Genomic DNA, 15,379 nt, shown 5'->3' on the forward strand with positions numbered 1-15,379 from the left:
AGGATTAAGACAACAACAAAAAAGAAAAAGCAGAGATACTGCATTTGTGGCCTCACTCACCTTAACAGAAGTAAATTTTCAATTCCCTGCTATCAAGACTTGAGAAATCTAATATGCACGCTCACACTGGCACCTTTAAACCTCAGCCAGAACAAAACCACCTGTGCCTGATGGTATATAAACACAGAGCAAGGACAGACTATCCTGGTAACAGCAGGCAAAATGTAATGGGCAGATGAGAACTAAAAAACACAACCAGGAGGGAGGAAGAAGGGAGGGCAGGGGAGCACAGACATTGATATGTAAACCCGGTAAGATGCTTAGCAAAGATTATTTACATAATAAACATTCTAGATTAGTCCAACCCAATATACTATCAGACAGCAGCCAAAAGCAAACATGTAAGGAAACGGCATGTGAAAAGAACCAGTACAAAATGCAGATCCTCCAGTGGCTTCCAAAATGCTCTTGCTTTTCTTTGGTGTTTGCCTCCATTACAGAACTACATTTTAAAAGCACTGGTAAATCAGGAATGCCCTAAAACAAGATAGATCAGTACTGAGAAACAGTGACAGGGTGGGAGAAACTCACTGTGCACCAACCCATCTCTGGTCTGCCTACTCACATGCTTTCAAACACAAATCACTCCAAGTGAAAACAGTATGTGAAACCCAGCAACTGATTTTTGACAGATGATCAGGGTTAGAGAGACACCCGGGGTTAGATCTTTTTGGTAGATAAACCTTTGGGATTTATGAAGTCAGCTTTGGATAGGTTTGCTCACAGGCATCTCTGTCCATTTGTTTTTCCACTTTTTTTGGCAGACCTTCAAACATCTACCTTCTTCCCCGACAAAGTGTCAGCAGGAGGAGGACTACAACTGAGAGCAGAGACAGCTGAAGAGCTTGAAAGTGCCAGCTTTGCACAGAGACACTATAATTACCATTAGCTTTTTAATCATGTCCTCAATTCAGATCTGGGACACCAATCAAATTGCTCCTGGCAGAGAATGGGACATGGACAGATAGAAAAAAGGATATATTCTTACTCTACGGCTTTCTTATAGATTTCAATGGCTTTATCCGTCTCCCCCTCCAATAGATGAATTTTCCCCAGCATCATGTAAGTCAGATCATGTCTGTTGAGCTCCAGGGCATTGTTTAGCTGGTCTCGTGCCTAAACACACAACCACAGAGGATTTAAAAAAAAAAAAAAAAGTGATTACAGAGACCTCAGTGAAGCAATAGCCCAAAAGCAATCCCCAGCAGCTGGTGAAAGAAAACAGTCTACACACCCTTAGCTCAGAACCCTGTTAGCAAAACCCAGCCCAGTTAATTGTTGAAACAAGTCCTGCATCAGGAGCCACATGTTTTTAGGGACAGAAAAAGGCAACGCAGCATGCTTCAAGCCAAGACAAGAGGCAATGACCTCCCAAGGAGGAGAAGAGCATGGGCCTGTTGCTGTATTTGAATTCGTTTGGTTTGAGGGAATCTCCAGATTTGTTAGGTTAGCAGGAACATGACAGTTTATTCTTCACTAAAATGCTTATTTCCAGCAATGAGCATGGATTGACAAGTAAACAAGGGGAGTGTACCAGCTCTTGTCAGGCACACACCGATCCCCTCCAACAGGAGACACTTTGAAGCACGTCTTCCTCTTACCTCCTCAGGCCTAGCCAGCAGCACAGCAAAATATGTTTGCTGTCTCTGAACAGGTGATATATTAGAAAGAGAAATGCTGACACAGTAATGGAACTCTGCAATACAGCGTGTTTGTTACCAGCAACTACTGAAGAGACAGTTGTCCCCAAAGGCTTCATTATATTGTAGATGTCCTCATGGAAGTTTTGTTGCCCAGGGTGACCGGTACATCTCAGATGAGATGTCAGCAGGTCCCAGTTTGGAAAGTGTTAGTGCAGACAACAAATCCCAAGTATGAACCTGTATTCCAGAGTTTCTTGCTCTACAGTGATGCCTCAGAGAATGCAGCAAGGGTTTGCTGCAAGGGCCACAGCACTCCACCAGAAAGAGCGGCAGAGAGCAGTTGGGCCAAATTAGGAACAAAAGGTTTCTAAATGCTGTTTTTTCCCTTACAAAGTAATCCCTGATTCCCACAGGATCAGAGATAGCTCAGAGCTCACCACGAGCACCTAGGGAAGGGTTAAGAAGAGAGGAGCTGGGAATGGTGTGCTCAGACCTGGGAAAAAAACTCCGTTTCAAGCTTCCAGTAAGTTCTTTATTAAGTACAGAGCTAATAAAGTTAGTGCTGGCCACACTGCAGCTATGCTCTTTTGGGACTTTTGCTCCAGGCTTGGTGCAAAAGGAGCTTCAGACACAGGGATAAATCCTTTCCATAGAAGTAAAAAGGTTTCTGCTGCACCTCCAGGAAACCAACCCCATAACTGTTCTCTCTGAATCCTGCCAGACCCAAGGGGCAACAAGTTTTCTTCAGAAACTCTCTGCACGAGGTGCAGCAGTTTGAGCTGTATGCTAGGGAAATGGTTTGGGTCTTTACCATCACACTTCTCTTTCTTCAAGAAGATGGAACTGGCATGCTCCATGGATTGCTGCTCCTCACAAAACCAGCAGTATTTATGGTCCTGGTTTTAAAAGGCTGGGAAACAGAAGCAGCTCTTGTTGGAGCACAGCTGCTTTTCTGTCTAGTTTGAGGTAGCTCTCTGAGGTTTCTCAAACATTCCCTTTAAAACCAGAAATGCTTTCTGAAAAATCCTAGTTCAGAAAAAGCTTCCTGACCTGCAACAAGGCTAACCTCCATTTCACTCTTACCCAACCTCACTAACTTGCAGCTGACTCAAAGTAATTCAATATGCAAATAAAAACAGACACAGCTCACAGACTTTTTCTCCCTGAAACAAATGCTGAAGCAAAAAACTTCCTTGATACCTATCACTGCAAATGATCCACTTCCAACTACCAAAGAAAGTGAAATTTCTGTGAACTCTGCTTCCCGTTTGTCAGGTAGATAAGACAAGCATTTGCATTACCTTGTTGAAGTGTTTCAGGTACATGTAGCACACGCCCAGGTTGTGGCTGATCTCCTGTAGGGAAAAAAACAAACCACAAACAAAACCCAACCAGCATGAAGTATGAAATACACACTACATAACCTGCCAGTGATAACAGTCACCACTGACCTGGATGGGAAGACCCTTGTGCCTGCCCACACCCTTCTTGCTTTGTAGATCAAGTAAACCAACAAATTTCCAATACTTCAGGAACCTATAGAGCTTAAGTGTGATTATACACAAAAGACTACAGGCCACCGAGACAAAAACCACAGAAATGACAATGGTCTCCTCAGAGAACAAGGAGCAGACTAGCTTCATCACTGAAATGTGACTCAGTTCCCCACAATTTCTCTGAACGTAGTAAGGTGCCCTTATGGGTGGCGCTCAACCTAGCTCTACAGTCATTAGGATATGCACAACACTGCACCCAGCTGGACAAAATTTGAAGATGCGCCTCATTTCCCAAAACAGAAATCAAGCACCAGAAGGGCTGATATCCCTCTAGCATCTTAAACAATTTTGCAACAGACTAGGAAGATCACTTAGGGATCCTAAACACTCTGGTGACACTGTAGGGAACAATCATGCCTCTAATTCATCACCAACAGTTTAACAGACAAGCTACTTGCTACCTTCCTCACCCTGGCACATCTTGGGGAGCTGAAAAACAAAGTCCACCAGTTCCTCATTTCTATTCTGGTGAGCATTTCACTGCTTCATCAGTTTAGACAGCCTTGACCTTTAAAAGTAAACTCTCTTATCTCCCCATTAACCCTCTTAGAAAGATATTTTCTTCCACACAGTCTCTCCAGCTGTGGAGAACAGTAATGAATCAGTAACTTGCGGTTACTGCAGCTTGCAGAATGAGGCAGTGCAAGGGAAGAGCACAGGCTGGCTCTACTTCTAGTTCTGAGCCAGGTATGTGAAATAACTAATCAAAATACCCACTGAAGTTTGCCTGCTGTGGTTGTAAATAGGGTTACAGGCATGCCAAGCACATACTGCATGTAGCTTGGTTAGCTAAGAGAATGCAGACTTGAAAGAATACCCACAGTATAAAAGGTTTCTGAGTTGTCTGGGACAGGATAAATTGAGTAATATCAAACGTATTCTTGTATCAAGCCTGAATTTTAGACATACTGAGTGTCAAAAGTATGGCTAAAGGCAGTGAGTGCCTGATGTCTTAGGGAATGAGATGACATGTAGCAAGTCTATCTTAGAAACAACACTTCCGCAGGTAAAAGAGTCACTGGCAGAAGGCTGCCCACAACTAATTGCAAGCCAAGTCCTCTCTCCTCTCACCCACTGTCACACGTTTCCCTTTTGCAACACTCTTCCTTCGCTTTTTGACGTCTTATATAGAAGAGCTAATTTAATTATTGCTCCTGTAGCTATCAGCCTACGTTTGTAGGTAACAAGTAACCCTCTCAGCCAGTTTGAGGGTAATCTTTTTCAATGGTGTTTTGCATTAGAAAAGGTTTCCCAAGTACTCAAGCAAGTTTTAATGTAGCTAGGGTTTCCAAACAGGTAGCTATTTCCCATACTTTCCTTCATGTACATATGTTAATACCGATACTTTGCAAAGCTCAAACATGTTGCTCGATTCTCTGTGCCTCAAGACAAGGTGTGGGATTTTGCACACAGAAATGATGCCTTGCTCCTGTGATGCAAAGCAGACGCTGCACAGGCTCATCCGTGCTTGTGAGCCTGTGCTAAAAGGCAATGCCTCTCAGCCCTGCAGCTCCTCAGCTGCTCAGACTGCAGGCAGCGTGAGCTCACCTCTGCTTGGAACAAGTTTCCAGCTGTCTTCATAAAACTGCAGAAACATCTGCATACTACAATAATCTGCAACTCACTGAAACACTTACCCAGTCTTTTTCATCAAGTTTAGCTGCTTCATTGTACACTTCAATGGCTGCCTTGTGCTTCCCCAAAAGAAACCTGCGAAAGCATTTCAATTTAGAATTTTTCTTGCTTTGAAACCCTACTGTGAAACCACTATCACCTTTGCCAGTGAGAAATGATGCTACTTGGTAGTTCTCCAGAGACCTGCATGAGCAGCCCTGAGAAGTTTACAATCTCAGCAATATTAGAATTTGAGCACTGCTCCCTTTCAGGGCCAAGGACATCAATCCTGTGAGATGCTGAGGCACTCCCTGACGTTACTGGAGATGCACGGAATGAATTCATAGGCTCTGCAGTCTGCCTTTGTCTCAGAGGAAAAAGACAGGTGATCTAACCAGACATTCAGAGACTGAAAGGGGTCTGCAGGGCACGTTTACACAGCTCTGGTCAGCACCCTTAGCTCTGGACTTAGAAATCAGTATGTTACCTCTCTTGCTTAAAGCACACACACACACAAAAGAAAATACAATAGCAGCCAGGCAGATAACAGTGATTCTGCTTTCCAGGGTAACCCATGCTTCTGGAAGCCAACTCAAGTGTTGATAAGGAGGAAGCATGTTTGGAATTAAGCAGCCTAGGATTTCAATTGATGCCTGGGAGAAAAACAAAACATGGAAGGTCCTGGGTGGCACATCAAAGAGAAACAATAAAACACCACTCACAGAGATCGTGCCACCTGCTTGAGGTTGTCAGCGCTTCGAGGGTTCAGAATAGAACATGTCTGAAAAAGTTCAAGAGATTCTTGAATTTTCCCCTCCAAGCGAAATATCAAAGCTGTAAAACAAAATATACCAGGCAAATTAGTCCATTATCTGCAGGGAAAATGTGCCTCTCTGACAGCAGGGAAAGAAGGGGGAGCACAGTAACAAAGCTCATGTGGTCTCCCGCTCCTGCAGCAACCTCAGGCGGAAGCCGCGTCTGAGGGCAGAATGACAACGCATGCAAAGGACTCGTGCATGCCTGGAAAAGTTTCTGTTTTTCAGAACAAAGGCAGCTTTAAACCCTGGCCAATTGCTCGTTAAGATGCAGTCTGGATTTCTCCTCTCCTCAACCAGCTGCAGTATGTCCTTGGCCAACAAATTTCAGCTGACCCCCACCACAGCACTTTGAATTGTCACACCAAGTTTTGGGGCACATTTTTTAGGGGACAGAAGGCAAAACAGGAAGAGGAATACCATCCTTAAAGCAAACAGTAAGACAACAATCACCTGAGGCAGGTAACTGTAACAGAAAACATGCATCTGTAATACAATCAAACACACAACCCAAGCGCACACCAACACATGGAAGGCCAAGAGCCCATTGGCCAAGGAGGATTGATGACAGACTCATCGATACGGAGAAAACAGAAAATCTAATCCACCCATTTCATGTGAAGATCCCAAACTTAAAAACTAGACTCAACAAGCAGAAAAAAAAGCTAAATATTTTTTACATATGAATTTTATATGCTTCTATCACCTGTTCCCCTTCTTACTGTTCACTGTATCTCACATCAGAAGTAACTTGCTTTAGCAAAATTAAGACTTTTGGAGGCCTCCTGAAACATACCTTGAACATAAACTGCATATTCGCACAGCCCATGAGACTCCTGGAGCTGCTCTTTGATGACTGCCTGAAATGACAAAGAGCAGAGAGTACACACCAAACGCAGTCACTCTCATCAAAAAGCCTGTTACCTGGTTCACTATTACCCCCTTACTAAACTGCAGCATGGCAGCTTTCAGAAGAATATAAACCCTTCAAATCTTTCAATAAAAGCAATCTCTATAAACGAAAATTGGTTTCTGACTGACCAAATACATTCTGCAACCTTGATTTGGAGAATTTTTTGTATGTGCTACATATAGCTGTGCTTTATCTGTGCTTATTGCGGAACGCCCTAAAACAACGTGAATTTAAACATCGTGCAACATGTTGATGGACACAGTTCTTATATGACGATAACAGTGACATCACACAAGACATGAGAACTACAAAATTCATTTAATCAGAAGTTGTGCTTGGAAAAGTCAATATTAATACAAAATCTGTAGCTAGATGCTGCAATATACTATATTAAAATCCTACAGAAGTTGTAAACTACCATCATTTTAACATAGCTAATGACAGAGAGTTGGTTTCAGTTACAGAAACCACGACCTCATGTATAACAAAGGCACTGGACTGAGGCTGGAACAATGATGAGCGCACAGAAGAGTGCAAGCTCGTCACCATGTGTGAAGAGTATTGTTCCAGGAATACTGTAGCCCTTTTAGTACTTCTCTGTTCATTCCTATTACCAAAGATAATTAGATATTACCTAGGGAAAATGCCACAAGGAATCTCTGAAAGCATCCTCTGCTGATAAGGGTATCTACTCTAGGCCATTTGTGAAGAAATAAATTGAATTGGAGCAACTGCACCTGAATCAATGAAAGCCAAATGAACAAATGACGACTACATGGGAAAAGGAAGGGGAAAAAAACCTGATGAAAATGTAAATTATTGCTGGCTGCATTGGTACAGCTGACAGTTCAGGGTGCGGGTGCAGTCTGGCTATATTCCATAATCATATGTGATCCAAAATTATAAAACTGGTCAAAAAGAATGACCTTTGGGAGGATGAGCACTTGGCTATGAACCAAGAGCATCATTTCTGCTCTGAGACTCCTCTTTTGCTCGGAAGTGGAAGAGACAAAGCAAAGATTTCTGGCTAGCAATAACCTGGTGCTTATCTGGCACTTCTGTCAAGTGTATGAGCAGTACCAGCATCTCCTGCCTCTGAGACAAATATAAGTGAAGGCTCTGAAAACAAGGAAGAGAACTGAACCTCAGATACAGCACACAGAAGGAAAGTGGAGTGAAGGAAAGGAGGGTTATTATTAAGAATCCTCGCTCATAAAAAGAAAACTAAAGAAAGGAAGGAAAAGGAAGAAAAAGTCTAGGCTGCTCTTCCCTTCATCTGTATCTGCTAATATCTCTATATTTTACTCCTTACAAAGTACATTATTACAGGACATTCAACTCTGAGATAACCAAGGATCTGAATACAGATACTCTATGTTGCTCCACCTACATAAAACCAGTTCCTTAGAGCAAGAGAGGGCAATAGAGAGCTATCTTTTAGAGAGATCTGATTAATTCTATAAACCCTAAAAAAATCCCATAGCAAAAGGCCTTGAGAAATACGATCTGTAATCCCAGTTTTTCCTCACAAGTTTATTTAACTCGCCGACAGAATTTAGACATACTGGCAGGAGACCAAGCAGCATGAGCTATTTTAATTAATTAAAAGCATCTGGTAATTTTAATAATTCCTTCCTCACACATAACAGAAGCAGAAGATTTCTGTTGTGAAAAACGGTTAGGGGGCAGGGCTGGAGTTGATGCTGCAAGCAGAAAAGAGTTTATTAGCTTTGCATGTGAAGGGCGAGAGCTGAGTGCTGATTGCTGCTTAGCAGGGCCTGTCCCTCCTCTCCCCCCACTTCTCTCTGCCCCTGCGATCGCAGGGGATGGTGCAGCCGCAGGCTCTGGGGGATGTCTGCCTTGCATCTTGCTGGGTAGGAAAGGAGAATCAAACAGCCATCATTATTAATCTCTCCTGTAATGAGCAGCAAAATTTGTCAAAAGCTTGGCAACACCAAAATAGACGCAGGAGTGGCACTGTAAGGGTTAAAATCAATTTAATGCCTTCACTTTGGAGAGCCAGTGTTGGTAAACAAACAGTTTTTTCTTGGCCTTTTAAGTCATCGAAAAATATGGGAGTTTTTAAAACTGTGTTAAAGAGGAAGCATTTCAAAGCACTGAGTGGGAAACGGGGTCTAGCAAGTTTCAGACCAAAACTAATAGCATCACAGGTCACTTGTTTCTCACCTGAGTCTCAAAATTAATGGGCTTTAACAAATGCCCAAACTATATTAAAATCAAGGAGTTAACAGCCATTTAAGCCACTGGAGATACTGTCAATGCCTCTTTCTTTTTTGAAGGTATTAGCCCCAAATAGCATGTTTGGGAATGTCTATGCTTACCATGTATAAGGGCAAGTACCTGGAGCATCCAGGTTAGATCTGTAACCTCACCTAAACCAGCCGTGAGAGACAGGCTGCCAGCAGGCAGCTGGCCCCGCCTAAGATCTGAATTGCCTTTTGGACATGCTTATCGCTCCTCAGTGACCAAGGAGCATCCCAGCATGCTGAGGTTCTTATCTTCCTGGGGCAAACCCAGGCCTGGAGCACACATCCATCACACCTGGGTGAAAGGATGGAAGATCATTTAACCTACTGTGGTCTGGTGCCAAACTCTTCCAACTTTACTGCAAAAACCCTGCTTTGTGAGCCCTGAGAAAAGGCTTTGCTACTGCAAAGCTGGCCCGCCAAGCAAAAGAGTATTAGCTGCCTTCTCCCGATTTTTTTCCCCATACTTCCATGACTGATGAAGACATCGAGGAGTCAATGTTGCAATTATATCACCCACTTGGCTATTTTCTCTGTTTTCCTGAGCCGTACATGTTTTCTGCATTCTGTGATTTCACATCACATCACAGAAACAGTAAATGTATGCAATCAGAAACCAAAAAAATGCAGTCAGATCAACAAAAAAGGGAAACAATTTTCTATTTAGATCACTAGTCCAACTTTTGTTTATTTAAACCAAGATCTGAGAGGAAATTGCTCTTCTGATGATACAACCCTCCAGCTCTGTTAATTAAGAGCTAAATTAATTTCCTCCAGCCTGCCCCTTTCCTAAGCACCCCCAGGAGCTCTACAGCAGAGAGAGACAAGTCCTGACCAAGCCTGGTGTTCCAGAAGCGAAAGTGTCTTTTCAGATCTTCTTTGTCCGTGACAGAAACAGGCAACTCTTATTCCACTCCTCCTGCCCACTGGCACATCATCTTCAACAGTTTGTGTTTATTTTATCAGCAAAATGCACTGTTTAATAATAATTTGTTATTCCTTAGTTCACTTACCATAATAATCACAAACAAACAACCACTTCCAAGCTACCCACCAAACCAAGGAGAAATTAAAGGGTGCAATGTATCATGTGTAAAAGGAAAGAAGTTTGTTCAAAGGTAACCAAGATCTTTTTTTTTTTTTCAGATTTGGTCGTAATGTTTTACTCAACTGAAGTTTTTTTCACAGTGTCTCTGTAGTACCATCGAGAGACCTGAACTATGGAACTGCATTATTACCAGTTTGGAAGACCCTATTCATCACTGGGAACAAGAGAGGTTTGCAGTTCTTTCAATTTTTCCACTCCCAAAGACATACTGAGCTCACAGACTACTCCAGAGAACTGCATACATGGATCCTGAAGGTAGCCAAGGATTTGAGAACATTATTTTAATGGTCTCCTTATTCCAAACAAAGTGAGGAAAGAGGGTTGTTTGGAAAGGGGTATGAAAATTATTGTTTCATAACATCAGTAAAATACTTTCTAATGCAAAGTCCCAAAAGCAGCTCTTACCTTACATTCGTCGTAGTCTCTGCGAACATAAAGGAGATAGATCAACCAGTTCTTCCTCTCTAGGATTGGCAACTCTGGTGCTGTAAATGTAAAATATTAACAAAATACAGGAAATCAGACTGATCAACAGAGAACCTGGCCACAGTGTGAGAGCTATTCTGAACCACCCGATCGGCAAGCACGATACAACTAATTCAAGAACTGCAATTGCACCAGGTGGTGCAATTAATCATTTGACTTGAAACCTGGAGTGTGGACATATGAACAGTGTCCAGTTTTATTTTACTTCTCAAATTGATAGATAAAAGGTATTGTACAAGATAGACACTAAATACAACCTCTTAGAAGAAAACTATCACCTCAAAAGGCTTCTGGTGCTGCTACTGGAGCAAACAGCTCCAAGCACCAACTACACACACATTTTAATTCAACATTAATGCTGGTTTGGTGGAATTGGTTCTTCCAAATATGCATGAAGCATCTTGGAGGAAATTAGTTGGATTCGCATTTTGGAACTAGGGCAGAAGAATCAAAGGCCTTTAAAATAAATTTCTGGGAGTGAATGAGAAGGAAACGGGCGATACACACAAAAGGAGATTTTGGAGATGTCGCCTATCTGAAGGTATGAATAATTTAAAGAGGTCAAACTTAGTTCTTTGAAACTGTGAAGGGACTATGAAACATCACAAGTCTCAGAAACTGTGAAGCTACTGGCCGAAAAAAGTATTTGATGCAGCAGAGGAGAAAGACTTGTGCTCCAGCATTTCAATCGTAAGGAGCTTGCAGCAGTAATTATGGCAAATCACGAATGGATGTTGCTTAGTGATATTCATGTTGGGTTTAAAAGTTTAACACACTGCTGTGCATTTCATTAAGGCTTGAAATGTATTGCTTGTTACTCGTTTCTACAGTTCAGATGGGGGAGCTGAGAGGTAACCATAGCAACTGGCAAAAAAGCTGTCTGTTTGCAAGTCAATATTATGACAGAAGTGCAGAAGCAAATCAAGGCAAGGACTGTCGCCGGAGCTGGGGCAATGGCGAGGGCGATCCAGCACCAGGCCACCTTCCCCCTGCCCCGCGGAGCACGGCACGGACCCACACCACTGCTGGAGATCCAGGCTCAAGCTTCCAGCACCCAGAGCAGAAGGCGTTCTTTGAAGTGGTCTGCAGTCCCCCCTGCCAGCCGGCAACATGGGTCGTGATCAGATGTAAGAAAGAAGAAACTCTGCAGTCGGAAGGACTGAATCATGTCAGGAGACGTTATTGGTGCAAAGTGTTATTATCTCCTAGAATTTAATCACGCAGGGGCTGCACCTGCGGCTAGTAGCAAACACATCTCGCTCGCAAGCATACCAGGCTCTCCCCCACAATTCACACCAAGTCTAGTATCACTGAGAGCACTTAAAAACAACTAGAATTTCTTCAGCTCTTGAAGGTGGAAAAAATTTTGTAAAGCCATTCTGGTTTTGTTGTTGGGCTTTTTTCAGATTTTCCAGAATATTCAGCCAGATTTATACTAGAGCTGAGATTTAAGTGTGCACACCAGCAATTTAAAGTCAAATACCTTATAAAGAAGGCTCAATTACCCTAAAAACAAATAGAAAAAAATCACAGTCCAAACAAAAAAGTAATCTAAATAAGCTAAGCTTAACAGAAATGCACAGATCAGGGATCCAAATGTTCGGAAATTGTACTCTGCTGTGTAATACCTGGATCTTTGTAAGCAAGACCTTTTAATATGTGTGTTCCCAGATCAGATTAATTGATTTCTGATGACTTCATGTTTTGCATTCATCCTTCTTACAGTGAAACCATGAAGGGAAGACTTTAGAGGCTGCCTAAATAGGTACAAATTGATGGAAAAAACGCTATTTCATAAGCAGTCTGGAGGGCTGCTGGTCTGAAGCCTGCTGAGGGGCTACCTAATTCATTAATAGATTTGCAATGACTTCCTAGTGTAAGTTATTAATGGTGCCAGAGTTTGACAGGACTTTCTTTTCCAAGAAACACAGCACTTGGGGATGCTAGAAATGTGCTGCGGAAAGCTGCCAGACTTGCATGCTCTTCCTGCAATAGTGTCTCCTGGTGCCATTATCCGATACAAAATACAGACCCAGACACGTCTGATACACCCAGGCACTTCTTACCTTCTTTCGTAAGCATGGATTTAAGAACAGACATTGCAAACTTTATTTAACCATAAAGATTTCAATTATGGTCAAAACTCAAGTATACTTTGCCATTTTGTGACTACTAATACAGCTCAAAATTACAAAATCCTGCATTATTATATACAATGAAAACTGCCTTAAATAGGGATTAATCAGAAGACACTCCAGACGTACCCCACCTGGTCTCTCCTACCATCTGCAGTGGGAGGTTAAAAAGAAATATTCCTATTAAATGTTAAAGCTAGCTGGCTGGGGTGTGTTACCAGCTGAGATGGGAAAGGCTAAATTATGTTAGAGCCTACACAAATGTTTGGGGCTAAGCTAAGAAGACAGTGAGCGGATGGGAGATCAGTTGTTTTAATTCCTGAAGGAAAAAGCTTTTTCACACTTTTAAGACCAGAGGGACATTATACTCCACTCCCACGCGACGGAAACGCCTGCTGAGAACAGGGTTGGGAAGGAAGAAATGCTGAACATCAGAGTGAGTGCTGAGCAGAGAATCAGGCTGCAAAAGAAAAGGGTAAAACAGACACCACCTGCCTTCTGGGTCCAAGACTGCAAAAACCCAGAGGAGTTACCTAAAAGAGCTGAGCTGGAGAGAAAACGGAGAAATCAAAACACACCATGAGACACAGAAGTGAACAGTGTTCACATCTGCGGAGATAAAACAGTTTTGCTTCCCTCAGCGATACACTGAGCTAAGGATAACTATGGAATTGGGAAAACACATGAAGTTTTTACACTCCTAAAACTCATTTGGAAGTAGCAACAAACATGACTGAGGGGACATTGCTCTCCTTTTTTCTTTTCTTTTTCCCTAAGACAAGCAAACTGAAAAAAAAGCAAACAATTCTGATTTCTTTCAAAAAGATGACTAGATTAATTCATAGATATAAGTGAATCTTACATCTGGATACAAAACAAAGTTTCATAGCAGAAAGCTGATGCACTGAGTCTACTCCAGAAAGTAAATGTGAACAGTTTGATCCCTTCTCTGAAGAAATCCAACATAAACACCATGAACCAGATCTGGTGTGGATCCCACAGAGGACTAAGAAGAGAGGAAGGACATAGAAATTGTGAGAAAATTAATAAATTTGACATAGGAACATGTCTGATCCCCCAGAAAGGGCTGTGGGAAGTAAAGGATTAGTACCAGAGTCTATATTCAGATGCAGAAAGAAGTAATGCAAAATATTTATACATCTCTCCAGAGCCACAACCATCTTAAATCTGCATCACAAAAGTGGTGAGATACCTACTTCTGGTGCATTCATCTCCCTCAGGTTTGTTCCCCCATCCTGCTGCTAAAGGCTACCCCAGTGCGAAGGGTCACTGCCTTTTTCTGAAGGAAAATACAAATCCCTGGCTATCTGGGACTCTAGCTCCAGAGAAAGAGAAGAAAACATTCTGTGCCTTTCTGAAAGGACACAATTCAATCATTGCTGGTCCTAACCGTGTATTTTTTCCAAGTTTAATAATTACCTGCAGAATACCTAAAAAAACCCCACACACAGATGATGTGTGTCGCTCAGCTCTTGCTGCATTGGCCTGAAGAGTGATGTATGGCTGGATCTGGCCATGGGGGCTGCTATGAGGGGCAGAAGAACAGAAAGAAGCACCGGCAGCACACCACAGTCTTCTCAAGTACAAGGATGATTGGGAACACTGGAGGCTCCATATGGCATATGATGGTTTGCAATCTCACACTAATTAGAGCTGGGAACACATACTGCCGCAACCAGTCACTCAGAAGGTTTCTGCACAAAGGCTGCTGAATTTGGCCTTGCCAGGAGGAGCTGAGCACATTCATCAAGTTCCTCAGGCTGTCTACACTGCAATTTTCCACCTTCTTCAATATATGGACCTTCAGAAGTTTCTCATATGTAACTGCTGTGGATCATATGAAGACACGCTTTTCTTTGTCACCTTTCGCAGAACCCTTGCAAAAATCCAGTCACTGCAGGGATGCAGGGACTACAGGTCAGACAATAGCAGTTTATACCATTCTAGCAATGAAAAAAAAAAAAAGCCATTATTTTCTGTAAATCAATCTGCTCAAGGGCCAGTCCAAGAAAATGCAATTATCCAAAACCTTGGTATCTACAGTGAAGAGTTTATAACTTGTGTAATTATCTTTTGGCCTTTCTTTTCTGGGATTACAAAAGTCTAGTCTCATTAAGCAACTGTGACAGGGAGCCAAGCACCAAATATATGATTAAATACCTCAGCCAAGAGACATGCTAGTTTCTTTGAAGTGTGTTTTGATTGAATTCAAAAGGGAATCCATCTGATCCCCCACTTTCTCGGTGGCCAGTGATTGATTGCACAACCCACTTCTAGCAATGCGATTTTTCTTTCTGACAATGCTCCTTTAAGGAAGCCACTGGAGTGGAAACCCCGACAGAATCAGAGTAAGATCATCAGGTTTGTATCTGTGCTGCACTATCATCACTCTTTGCTTTATTCATCCTCTTACAGATTTTCCTCAAAGGACCGGGAAAAAAAAAAACAAACAAAAACAAAAATCAGAGTTACTCCCTTTTGTGTAAACCTCCCTAGGAAATTACTTTGTGCTTGCATCTTCATATTGGGTAATTATAGCTTAGATATGAACTATCAAACAGTGGGGTTTAGATTTAATAAAAAGGTTTTGAAATTGCTGTATAGAGAAGGAAAAAAAAGCCCCAGAAGGCCCCTATCAGATTTCATGGGGGAAACAACTGGTAAAGCACCAGCCATCCTTTTAAAGAAATTGCCAGGTGCAGAGACCACTTTTGTTGTGGGCACAGGCAGAGTAAAGTGGATTTCTACATAACTGCACAAC

At 42.3% G+C, this 15,379-nt stretch overlaps 1 protein-coding gene across 1 annotated transcript in view; it reads right to left on the reverse strand.

Annotated features, from left to right (window-relative positions):
- BBS4 (Bardet-Biedl syndrome 4) overlaps positions 1-15,379 on the reverse strand; it is a 44,464-nt gene that overhangs the window by 14,790 nt on the left and 14,295 nt on the right. The window contains exons 3-8 of the mRNA XM_074917616.1: positions 10,382-10,461; positions 6,485-6,548; positions 5,596-5,707; positions 4,897-4,969; positions 3,005-3,058; positions 1,049-1,176 (exon numbers count right to left, since the gene is read on the reverse strand). Coding sequence (XP_074773717.1) covers positions 1,049-1,176; positions 3,005-3,058; positions 4,897-4,969; positions 5,596-5,707; positions 6,485-6,548; positions 10,382-10,461 — 511 coding nt within the window. The remainder of the gene's footprint in view (positions 1-1,048; positions 1,177-3,004; positions 3,059-4,896; positions 4,970-5,595; positions 5,708-6,484; positions 6,549-10,381; positions 10,462-15,379) is intronic.

The sequence above is a fragment of the Athene noctua genome, chromosome 13 (genome assembly GCF_965140245.1).
Source record: "Athene noctua chromosome 13, bAthNoc1.hap1.1, whole genome shotgun sequence".
Classification (NCBI taxonomy): Eukaryota; Metazoa; Chordata; class Aves; order Strigiformes; family Strigidae; genus Athene; species Athene noctua.